At 42.9% G+C, this 12129-nt stretch overlaps 1 protein-coding gene across 2 annotated transcripts in view; it reads left to right on the top strand.

The window, feature by feature from the left end:
• Nucleotides 1–10631, top strand: part of MYL3 (myosin light chain 3) — a 39250-nt gene extending 28619 nt beyond the window's left edge. For both annotated transcript variants that reach the window (XM_056338409.1, XM_056338408.1), the window contains 3 exons: nt 1078–1155; nt 2461–2496; nt 6059–10631. In XM_056338409.1, the coding sequence (XP_056194384.1) occupies nt 1078–1155; nt 2461–2489 (107 nt within the window). In that variant the 3' untranslated portion in view covers nt 2490–2496; nt 6059–10631. The remainder of the gene's footprint in view (nt 1–1077; nt 1156–2460; nt 2497–6058) is intronic.
• The last annotated feature ends 1498 nt before the right edge of the window (nt 10632–12129 follow it).

The raw sequence follows: 12129 nt of genomic DNA, 5'->3' as shown, positions 1-12129 counted from the left end.
TCGGTTTGGGGACCAAATTCAACAATGACAAAACAAATCCCACAGGGTCAGGACTGATGCCCTGTCTAACCTTACTGGGGACAAAGAAACCACTCTGGGCAGTTTTGGGAGTTTCAAGTACTTCAAGAAATACGTTGATACTTACCCTTCTATTTCCAGTAACCCAGAGCAATGTGGCAATTCTGATTTTCAAGCACTGATAGGAAGTATTTCAATCTTAAGAAGTAACAGTTCTGTTCAGTATTTCAGTTTTAAGAATTAACAGTTCTATTTAGAGTGGCATCTCTTCACAGCCACAGTCAAATATTCTGTAAATTAGCATGCTTTTTGCTCAGTTTTTAAAAAAATCAGCTAAATTTTCAGAGGTTCACATCACCTGAGGACTTGTTCCTGTAGGCTAGAACTCAGTGATGGAAAAGTGGAACATGAGTAGCAGGGCACACACAACACTTTATTTTATTTCTATTTCTATGATTTCAGCTGAAATCACCCTCAGATCTCTTGTTTACCTTTCTGGAACTCATTTGATCTCATCCTAAAATCAGTGCCTAATATCAGAATAAGTGGATGGATTGGGCTGATCTCTGCTTAAGCAAAATGAAGCCTTTATAGGCAAATAGGCACCTAATATTTGGATAACTAAATTGACTAGATCACTGTTCCAAATCACACATTCTAAGTTTGACCTTAGAATCTTCCTAAACCTCAAACTCAGAGGCAAACTAGTTGGTGACTCTACTAAGAGTTTTCTTAGTGAGGACTTGGTTGAAAAGTGACTAAAGCGTTCAAGAGTTGGCACTTTGAGCAAGCTTATTCTTAGAAAAATGCATATATGAACATGCTATCATGTGGGTTTCCATATTTATTCTGTCTTTCTGGTTTTTAGATCAAATTTTCTCAGTTTGCAAGTACAAAAGTATCTTTCCCAGCTGTCAGCGCCTCAAATTAAGCTGAAAAGAAAAATCACCCCTTCTCCTCTCTCACTCTTTTTTGGTATTCTTTGTTTCTTTGAACTGTGATTCATAAATTCTTTTAAAAGGGCCCAGGTCCCAAACAGGCCTTTTGCTTTCCACCCAGGTGAGAGGCTGACTGAAGAGGAAGTTGACAAGCTGATGGCTGGCCAGGAAGATGCCAATGGCTGTATCAACTATGAAGGTAGGTATGATCACCCTGGTCCCAGCAGTGCTCATGTGGAGTAGGATGTGTGCTTTTCCAAATTCTAGATCAATTCAGAATCTATAATGCTTCTGATATATCCTATTTGTTGAAGGTTACTTGTATTTTTAATAGCTGATGGCCATGGCCCTTTCAGGAGGTGGGACTGTATATTCTTATTTTGTTTGCCTGTTTTTAAAATTTTTTACATTATTTTTTCTACCTGCTCCCACAGTTCCTGGTCCTCTCAGAAACAGATACACATCCATCTTGAGACTTCCTTACAGAAAATAATTAGATTTTCCTCGAAAAACTCAGGGAAAAAAAGAAAATAATGAGTATGTGAACCACGGTTCTCTCCTACATCTTACAAGCCTATGTGGTTCAGGCTGTTCAATAAAACCACAAGGTTGTGGTAGGAATCATGAACCCGTGCTTTCCTATACAGCTGAGTCCTTTGTAAGGTTAACTGGTGACTATTTGTATCATCCTGGTGATTTAGCCAGTCTGTTATATTTGCTTTCATGAACATTTGGGTTGGTGGTCTCCTGTTTACAAATACTAGTGATCTGAGCTCAGGGAAACGTTTCTTACAAGTAGTTTATTGGTAGAAAACTGTGGATTTACCCAATCAAATGACTCATGAACTAATGCTGAATTCAGAGGAATTCATAGCACGGGGGATTATTGGGAAGGAAAAAAAAATTCCTTCCTACAAAATTTATTTTTTCCTTTCCTTTTGAATTTCAAAATTATATGTAATGAATGCTTTTTAAAATGGAGAAGAACAGAACCCAAACCCTTTTGAAACAAAAGCTTAATTTGACTTTGAAATACCTTGTTTGTTTGTAAACCTGAGTTCACTGGAGAGATTTAGTCACGGTACCTGACTTGGTGACCTTCTGTGGAATGCACCCCGACTTAGTACAAATGTGCTGAAGTCTTGAAAGCCTTGCGAGATGAGGACCCAGAGCTTCTCATGGCTGTATGTTTTGGAAAGCCAGTTCCATATGGCCGCCAGGGATAAGGGATTGAGCAAGCTATGGATGGACTGGTGTGCGTGTTCATTTCCACTGGCTACCTAGACTACTGGCTACTCTGCACTGTATAGATATTAACTTAAGGACTTACAAAGCATTTAGCACCTGGTGTCTGGAATCTCAGTTACAAAGTGGTGTGGTCTTCATTGCATCAGAGGAAGCAAGAAGAGTGAATTTAAATACCAACCAAGCTGAGATATCCAGGACATTAATGAATTCAATGAAAGGGAATTGATAATGACCCTTCTCTTTCTCTTGTTTGCAGCTTTTGTGAAACACATCATGGCTAACTGAACGTCAGGTGAGTCTCTTCTGTCCTGCTTGCATATCCTGTTATTTTGGTTTGGACATCTGAGAGGGGCTTGCAGAATATGTAAGTGACTAATGAGAGTGAATATTTTCAGCATGTTGTACAAGGAAGTAGGACAAAGATGAGTAAAATGTTCTCTTCATCCTATTAAGCGGACAGAAAAGCAGTGACCTTTCTGCAATTGTCTAGTAAATCTGGATGCCTTTATTTTAAAAGTCAAACATAATACATCCTAAAAGGATTTGATTTCCAAAGAACAAGTGCTCATTCTTTTATGATTGACTGGAAGCTTCAAAGGATGCATGTTTTTCATGTCCCCTTACAAGTCCCTGCTCCTAGACTTCTCCTAAAAAGGCAAGGAGATAGAACTGAGCTGAACAGGGAAAGAGTGGGCAAAGGATACAAGGAAAAGTAGGTAAGAAGGAGTAATGCATGCTTATAGTGCTGAAGCTATACTAGGGGGATAATTATTGTCCTTCCATAAATCTGGCTCCCACCATCTCCTGGCAAATGGCTTGGTTTTCCAGGAAAAGACACAAGCTTTGTCCAGCACATCTTCTGGCTTTATTCAGTAGTGTTCTCCAAACCACAGTACCATTAAGGGTATCTCTGTCTCGCCATTGCAAATGAGCTGAACTTCATTTCCAGTATTTCCTGGTCATCATTTATTTTTGTGTTCCTGGAAAAGATGCCCGCTGTTTTCAACTGGCAATCACCATTATTTATCTCTGTTCAGCTCTTGGGGAAGGTCTGACCTGAGAACTAACCAACTCCATCTATTCTGCAAAGCATCTGATAAACTGGGAAAAGCAATGGCTTCTTTCAGATCTGTACTGGTATTTTTGGATTTTGGTTTTATTTTGTTGGTTTGTTGTTGGTTTTTGTTCTTCTACTTTGGTTTATTTTTCTACTCTGTCCTGACCAGGACTGGCTTTGTTTTGCTTTTGGTGCTGACATTATCCCAGCCCACTGAGGCCCGTCAGTTGTGTGGTGACTTTTGATCATGTTCACTGGCACCCCAGGGAGGAAGTGAAGCAGGAGTCAGATCCAGATTTTGGGGACTTTTGTTCCAAGACATATTTGAACAAAATGTAAACTGGCTAAAAAAGATGAGTGGTTTCCTTATTATGGTCCAGGTTTTTTTCTTAAAGGCGTTAATCCTCTCTGAGCATACACTCAGTTTTCCAGTAATGGCTCCCAGTTTTTGATTTCAAAGATCTGGACTGGCCCACAGCCCTAGTGGGTAATCCCACAGCTAGCATGATCCTTATTTGTTGTTTAGGCGTTTTCAATCCTTAATCCTATCCTAACCCACGGTCATGGGAAATTCCCATTCCAATGCCAGAAGTCATTCTAGTCACCTAAAGCAGTGTCAGCCCCTGAAGAAGACAAATGGTGAGTGGTAAAGCTGGCACAGGGCTGGAGCTGCAGCACAGGGGGCAGCAAGAGGGTCTTTGCCTATGGGGTTTTTGGAAAGGGAGCTGAGGGCTCCTGGCTCACAGAGAAGCGATGTGCCACTGATGCACTGATGAACCATGATGGGCATCATTCAGTGGTGGCACCTTCCACTCCTTGCCGTGCTGCTGGTGGCGTGGTTAGGGAAAGATGAATGCAGTCTTTACCCTGGAAAGGGCGATGGCCCTTTGCCATAGAGCATATAACACATCCCCAAACTCTGGATTTGAATTCAGTGGGAATCTGGATCTGCATGCAAAAATAAAGTAGGGGCTTGTGTTTCTTGGCCATTCCCACATGCTGGACAAAAGCTAAAGATGTATCCCAGTAGAAGAACTGAACTATGTCTTTGCTTTTTTGTTTATTTTCTGAGTGTAGTTGTTGTGACTAGTCTATATTGACTTTTCTTGTATACAGCCTCTCCACTGGCTTGCCCCCCAGTGCTACATACTAATTATAACACAGAATAATCAATTACATCCTCAATTAGTGCCTCTTCCACTGTTTTTTTCAGCCCCCCCAGGGTCAACACTCTGCAGGATTATAGACAATTGGTCTTCCTTCACAGCAGGCACTGCTGTAGGAAACACTCGCAGACTGGCTACACATCTGCTGCTTACACTGTTCGGTGTAGGGAGTGTGAGGGCAGGACACAGGCAGCAGGACACATCAAGCTTTCTCACACAGTGATGTGAAAAACACAGCTGTGCTTTCTAGCTGTGTGAGAAAGCACCGTACCCCACTCGTGGTCCAGTGACCGCTGCAGTGTGGAGCAGGGCTGTGGGGTACATGCATCAAACTACATGGACCCCCGTACCCCTGTGAAGGCAATGCACAGAATCCTCCCCCTGCCGTGTGATGGCATACGTGATGAGCACGGTCAACCTTATCTCATGGTCCATCTCTTGGGTGCATACCCATTCATGGCAGCTGGTCAAACAGCCCAAAATATTGGGGAAGAACATTGGGAGCAGGCTGGATGTTGTCAGAGTTGTTTGGATACCCACTTTAACACAAATCCTGTGTTACAAACCCACCTTATTTAACTTCAAACTTACAAGCTGAGGTAGTGGAGCAATACAGCTGGAGGGGCAGCCTGTATTTTGTCTACACAGAGGCTCAATTCAGTGCCCCACATGCAGGTCCATGGTGGTGTTTGAGGTGCTCCAGGGGTCTCTTATGTCCATGGCCTCACAGACGGGACGCAGCCCATGGCAGGCTGGTACTTGCTGGCAGCTGGCAGCCAGGCAGGGTACGCTAGGACATCTCAAGTGGCTTTAGGTGCTGAGGTGTGGGGAAGTGAATTGAGCCCTGTGGCTTGAATTTGTGACTGTAGGTGAAATCCTCGAATATGCCATCAGTATTCGACCAGCTGACATAGTCTTCCTCAGCTCCCCCTCAGATTAACATGCCTACAAGTAGGTGGCTGCATGCAACTGGGGTGTCTCTGTTTCCAGACCTAAAGGACATCCAGTCAGATGGAGCATGCAGAGTGATTCACCTCATCTGGAGAAGGGACACAGATGCAGTGATTCCAGCTGCCAATGCTGAGGACAATTGTCCCGCCAGCACTGCATCATATTTACTATCTGTATGGGGATGTTCTGAGCACCTTGGCGCTCTCAGATTGCCTCAGATGCTTATGGTTTGGGAGCTGGATCCTGCCTGAAATCTAGATGTTAGCAAAGAGAAATACCTGTGCTCAGACATTACTGATGGAAGACTGAGGGATAACAGAAGTAGGAGAAACTGTCTAGTGGCTTAGGAGCTGGACTGTTTTTCCGGAAAGCTGAGTCTTTACCCTGGCTTAATGTCTGACATGGCTATATTGCCTCTCCATATCACTGCTTCCCATGTTTTGCCCATCATTTACACATTGAGTGTAAGATTGTGGGGTTGGGAGTGACCGAGCATATTCTGTCATGTTATGCCATTGCTCTTTGGTGTCCACATCTACACAGATGTGCAGAGACATCAGCTGCAGGCTCACTGCAGATGAGCAGAGTACAGATGCGTGAGGATGACTGAAGCCGATTCCCAGTAGCATTGTTTGTTTCTTCTTTCTTCCTCTAATGCTTATAAATAACTTTATTTTTAGAACAAGATTGGTGCCGAGAACCCCAGATGCTGGCCTTGGATTTCGATGTAATGGAATGTCTTCTCATTTTTCAGCCCCGATTCCCATTACAGAGCTACAAAATGTGCTGTCCCTGAAGTTACTTGGATAAACGGGTTTTTTTGTTGTTTGCTTTGTGTTTTTTCTTCATGGGAAGAAGGTAGCCTCCGTGGAGATTCAAGGAAACTGAAGGAACTGGAATCAGAACTTTGAATACCTGGGCATTGTAATTTTTTGCTGATAAAGAATATAAACAGCAATACAAAATTGTTAGGTGAGAGGGGATTAAAGGGGAGTAATTTTTTTCATTACTAAATCAACCAAAAGACTTATTTGTCATTTAGCCATATGTTTCCCTCCCCTCTTCCTTCCAAAACAACTGGACCTTTCTCTTGTGTTTATTGCATTTGTTAAAAAACAGCTGTAGGAGAGTAAGGGAGAAAAGAAACTAAACCAATCATATAAATCTCATGTGTACAAGAAATACTCTCAGTATTTAGAGAAAAAGAGTTAAAGTAGAATGCCCAGCAATCAGCAACAAACACACATTGTTCACATGTTTCTCAGCTTTGGAAGATACCACCGTTAACACATAAGATGTAAAAGGAAAAAACAAAGCAAAACCAGAAGTATACACAATGTTTGCTAAAAGGCATCTCTTCTCCACAAGGATTACTTCCCATTGCAACGGTCTGACCTATGAAACAAGTAAAAAGTCTTTCCCAATGCAAACTGGAAATTGTTCTAATATACAAATCTTGGTCCTGTAGCTTTTCACAGTAAAACATGGGATTCTTTGTCAGCTGGTTTCATCATTGTTTCTATGTCTGTGTGAGGGAAGGGGAAATGGGAAATAAATGCTGTTGGGAAAAACCTCAGTAGAGGCAAATGCAAGTTGAGAAGCATGAAAAAGCAGATGGATTAATCTGGCTGATTTTCTGGGGAATAATAATTTTAAAAGTAAAAAACCCCCAAAACAACAATATATCCTTTGGGGCTGGAAAAAGGAGAAGCTACAAGCTGGTACACTTTGTTGGGAAATACAAAAAAAATCTGAATATGCAACACTCCATTTAAGCAAGAGGAATTGTTAAAACAGACAACTTGGAAACTTGGTGGAGGAAAGATAATCAGTGGAACATTGGAATACCAGGATGCAAACTGCATAGCAATGACTGAATAGGTCATCCCTGCAGAGAAGAATTGCTATGAACGAGAGAACACAAACTATCAAATTACATGAATATATGAGCTGTAACAAAATGTACCATTGAATAGCCATAATAGAAAATCAGCAGTTAGAGAGCTAAATGCACTATCAAGCTGATGGCAATAACAATAAAATCCTAAAGGAAATTCAACAAGATAGTGCAGAGGGAGGAGTAGAAAGATGCTCATGATGACAGGAATGTCTTATACCCAGCCTGGATTAACTGTACACAAAGGTGGAAGTAAGTGACAAAAAAAGTTGTCACTATGCGTCACTAGTTTTGAAGAAACCACCTGTGAAGCATCATTCCTGCACACAGCCATGCACTGAACAGCCACTGATAAGGCCATGAGATCACCATCTAGGTCTGCTCCAGTGTGCCGGGGGTGGACTCCAGAGGCAGTCACCACCTGTGGTCCATCTCCTCCTCGGGGCTCCTTTTGGGGACATCCCCTTCCACCCTCAGCATTGGCTCCTGTGATTTCCTAGGAAATGGAGCTAACACCATTTCATAAGCATCTTGCCTTCACTGTCTTGTCACTGTATATTTAGATATTGATTAGATATACCCTAATGAGGGTTTAATACTGTTTTGAATCTAAGGTGTACAGCAGTTGGAAAATGCAGCTCTTTCTCCCTTTCCCACTGATGCAATGAATCATTGGGAATGCCTCCTCTCTTCTACCTTACCCTTCCAGGGGTATCTCTAGTTTAAAGACCCCTTGAGCTCTAGGTCTCACACAGCTGAGGAGCACTATGAGGGCTCAGCACAGAAACATTCTGCCAGCAGGTACCATCTGACCACCTCCTCTTTGTCCTCCATCCCCTGTTGCTCTGTCACCAAAGCTCATCTCTAAATTGGGCTATTGCCATGACACACAGAGTCCTACACGTCCTAGTCTGGAGCCAAACCTGTCAAAATTTTCATCAAAATCAAAGTGTGGTTTTTTGTCCTGACCTTTATTTACCACATCAGGTGCAGCTTTAGAGGAGAAATCCTACTGTCTCCAGCGGGCTGTCAGCTGCTCACTTCCTCAGCTGCTGCACACAAAGCCACCACCCTGCCGCTACTCAGACCCCCAGTAAGGGGTCACCTGGAGCTATGATATCTAAATCTTGCAGAGTATTTCACCATGTATCCCCCAAACAACATCTGTCCTCATCCACAGATGCAAGCAAGGCTTTCGTCTGGGCATACGGGTGGCGTTCACCTGTCTAAGTGCAGCAGAGCTGGTGTCGCCATCCGTCCTGGGCTTCAGTGCTTATCTCCTTGGCACACACAGCATTCTGTACCGTGAGGATTACACATCATTACTGGTTTTGTTACTGGTTTTGTTGTTGCTGTTACTAAAATCACAGTTTGAAACACCCTCAACCACATGAGTCCAGCAGCTGGGACTGATGTGAGGCTCTGAGCTATTTCAGGAAAACTGGAAGGGCTGGTAACGCTGGGAGCAAGCAAGCAAGTCCTTTGATGGAGCAACAGGAGAGGCAAAGACCAACAAGCGCCTGAGTTGGTGTGCAGCAGCCGAGAGTGCAAGGCAAGAGCACTGCCGAAGTGCAGCGCATGGGGCAAGCTGAGCTCACCGGTGAAGCAGAACGGAGTGAGATAACAGCCGGTGTGTCACCCCAAGTGCATTGGCAGGGCTCTTTGAGGAAGGATCCACAGGTCAACCCAAGGTGCATAAGAGAAGCCGTGTGTGGGAGCAGGCTGGCATTGTGCCTATTGCCTCCCGGGTCTCGGGGCGTGCTATTGTGGATGTTGTTTTCCTAAGCACAAGATTCACTTGAAAGCAAACCGGAACAAATAAGCAGCATCTCCCCCTTCCCTTCCCCTCCTCTTCTCCCTTACCCCTAACCCTAAATTTTTTAAAAAAAAACAACACAAAACCAACCTCCTATCTAGAGAATGTTTCGTTAAAAAAAGATGTGGGCAGGAGGCAAGCCAAGTTTCTAGGAGATCTTTTTATAGCAGTAGCATCTGGCTCTTTGGGAGACTCCGTAGGGAGTTTTGCTGGTGACTTTACATCTGCTGTGGTTAAGCTGCTAATGGACTGGCTGTCTGGGCTGCTGCCTGCTCCACTGACTCCTTAGTACCATGCTCTGGTTATTTGAGGAGTTCGAGCCTATTGACTTCTTGCCAGAATTACATAGTACATTCCAGTAGTAACTTGCATTGCAACACGCTGTCAGGCAGAAGGGGGTTCAGATGGAGCGAGGATATTGGCTGGCGTTTCACTACCCTCTCCTTAAACCCACCCAGCACTAGAGCATGGGATGAATCGTGGATTTTAATTTTGATACGGAAAAAAAAGGAAAGCGAATACTGTAATATTTTTTCAGTAATGTCCACAGGCAAATAAACAAGTAAATACATCAAAGATTTAATCTGGAGGTCAATTAAAAATTCTTAGCCCCATAGCGATATGTTCCAGCTAATTATTTTTTTTACTTATCCATCACTCTAAAAGGTGCTTTTTAACCTCAACTAATTAATTACTGGTTTTGTAGGGAAAAAGCAAGATGCATCTGCCCACATAATTTTGAAATTTTTGAAATTTTATTTCAGCCAAGCCTGTTGTCAAAATTACACCTGATTATAAGCATGTATATCCTCCATAATGCCACTCCCTAGAGAATCTGCAGTTTTTCCCAGAAGTGGCTTCAGGATTAATTTTTGTTAGCTGACTCATTTTTCATAGCTTTTGCTTTTTTCATGAGATCAATTGCCCCTTAGAAACACTGTTCTTCCCTCCACTGGAAACACTGTTCTTCCCTCCACTGAGAATAAACCAACCCCAAACAACCACTTCGGGATCAGGCTATTGGAACTCAGTTCAGCTGTGTGCCTTGTCATTTGCAATGCTCTGGGCCACTGCCCCGTGCTCTAGTTGTTGCTCAGAAATATGCATCTCTTCTGAAAGTCCTGTTTTGAGTTTTTGTGGATGAAATTCACCTGGCTGAACTTGTTAGCTTGACAGATTTGCTCACAGACAGGCATTGTCGCTTCCCAGACCTTGCCTGCATACTATTGCACCCCTTGCCCTCCCCACCAAGATAAAGCCCTGCCAAGACAAAAGAGCTGTCTATATCTAATTGTAGCAGCAGTGGTTGTGGAGGACTGATGATGTGAAAATATCTGTGATATCATGTTTACAGGCAGAATTAATATCTGATTATTTGATATTAATCTTAAATACAGAGATGAGTGTTTATGCAGAGATGTAACCGTGCTGCACAACGTAGACAGTGTGAACTATGAATCCACCAAATGCTTTTGTGATTCAGCATAGCTATTTTTTCCCCAGTTTTATTTAAAATAAAAATTCTTTGGATTTCCTGGAGTTTCTTATGTAGCCTGTGTCCATCTATCCTTCTTCTCCCATTTATCTGGTAAAGTTGTCAAAATAAGTCAAAAGCCCAGTAGAACAGCAAAATGAATGTTTTCATTTATAAATCCAAAAGTGCCTGTGTTTCTGAACTAGCTGTCTGTGAATTCTTTCACTTTCCTGTAGTAAAAGTGCCACAGGAGAGTTATGATGTATGCCAAAGATAAAAGGAGAAATGAAGAAAGAAAACTACATATGTGTGTAGGTAGACCTAAAATGAATTAAAGCAACTGTGTGTCATTTAGGACAGCACTAGCATTTGGAGCTGTGCTTCTGTTCCCACCAGCAAGAATCAATGGGTGCAGAGGAGTAAGCACACAAACATACAGATAACACAGGCTCAACCAAAATGTCTCAAAGATGTGGCTTGACATTTCTAGAATGAGGTTTCTAGGTTGATGATCCTAGCCTTTGGGGAGCGTAGTAACATTATTTTTTTAAATACCCAACCGACTCCAAAACCCATGGTTGTGCAACACAAAGTCCTTCTCCAGTGCAAACTCACTGTGTGTCTTCAAACCAGCTTCTAAAGAACTTCACTTCTTTACAGATGGCCTTACAGAGCATCACTCTTCTCTACCACTGCTTTCCTGCTGGCTTGCCAGAAGTAAAGCATCGGTAGTATCTTTCTGTAGCTTCTGTAAAGCACGTATGAGAGTAGAAACTCAGCACACACGGCATCGTGTGCACCAGCCAGCATGACAGGATCGCAGCCGCATGCTCACAGTTGGTCTGGATGAGAATTTGTGTGTGTAAGTTTGTGAGCCCCTTCCAGGTGCACTTACATGCACAGCTACTTCAAAACAGGGACACTACTTGAAAATGGTCTGGCAAGTGCCTTTCCAGAAGGCACCTTTTGCTTATGGGATGTATGTCTCCACATTTGTCCTGTATTTCAAACCTTCTGACTGCATGAAGATGCACTTGTCCACAGAACAGACCAAATTTGGTCTTGACGGTGGCAGATCAGACATTGCTGGAGCACCAGGCAGGAGCAAAATAAGATACCCATTGTAGAAAAAGTAGAAAAGATGTGCTTTAGGGCCAGAAGAAAGGGCGTAAGTCTGTCATGCAGTGCTTTTCTGAGTGAAGAAAACACAAGAGCCTTGGGGTCTCCTGTCCTGATCTAGGCAGATGTATCATCAATCCAACCCTGCTCCCACCAGAGGGTGAAACATCACAGCTGTGCTACGTGAGGAGCTTTCACCTCATCTGAGCTGAGCAACCTGAAAGCCTAGAGTGATGCTTCTGCTGAACATTTTCATTTCGAGGAGCTCATTGTCTGATGATGCTTAGTCATGTCTTACTCCTGCCAGACTGCCTGAATTTTAGTGTATCACCCACCAAAGAAACCTTTAAAAAAAGAAGGGAAAATAATAAAAAGCGCCCTTTATCGCAGCAAAGCAACTGCAGGAAAACATAACACATTCCACTGCTATTTGTACATGCTGAGG

This window comes from Falco biarmicus, chromosome 4 (assembly GCF_023638135.1).
Source record: "Falco biarmicus isolate bFalBia1 chromosome 4, bFalBia1.pri, whole genome shotgun sequence".
Taxonomy (NCBI): domain Eukaryota; kingdom Metazoa; phylum Chordata; class Aves; order Falconiformes; family Falconidae; genus Falco; species Falco biarmicus.
This window is presented reverse-complemented; position numbering and strand designations above follow the sequence as displayed.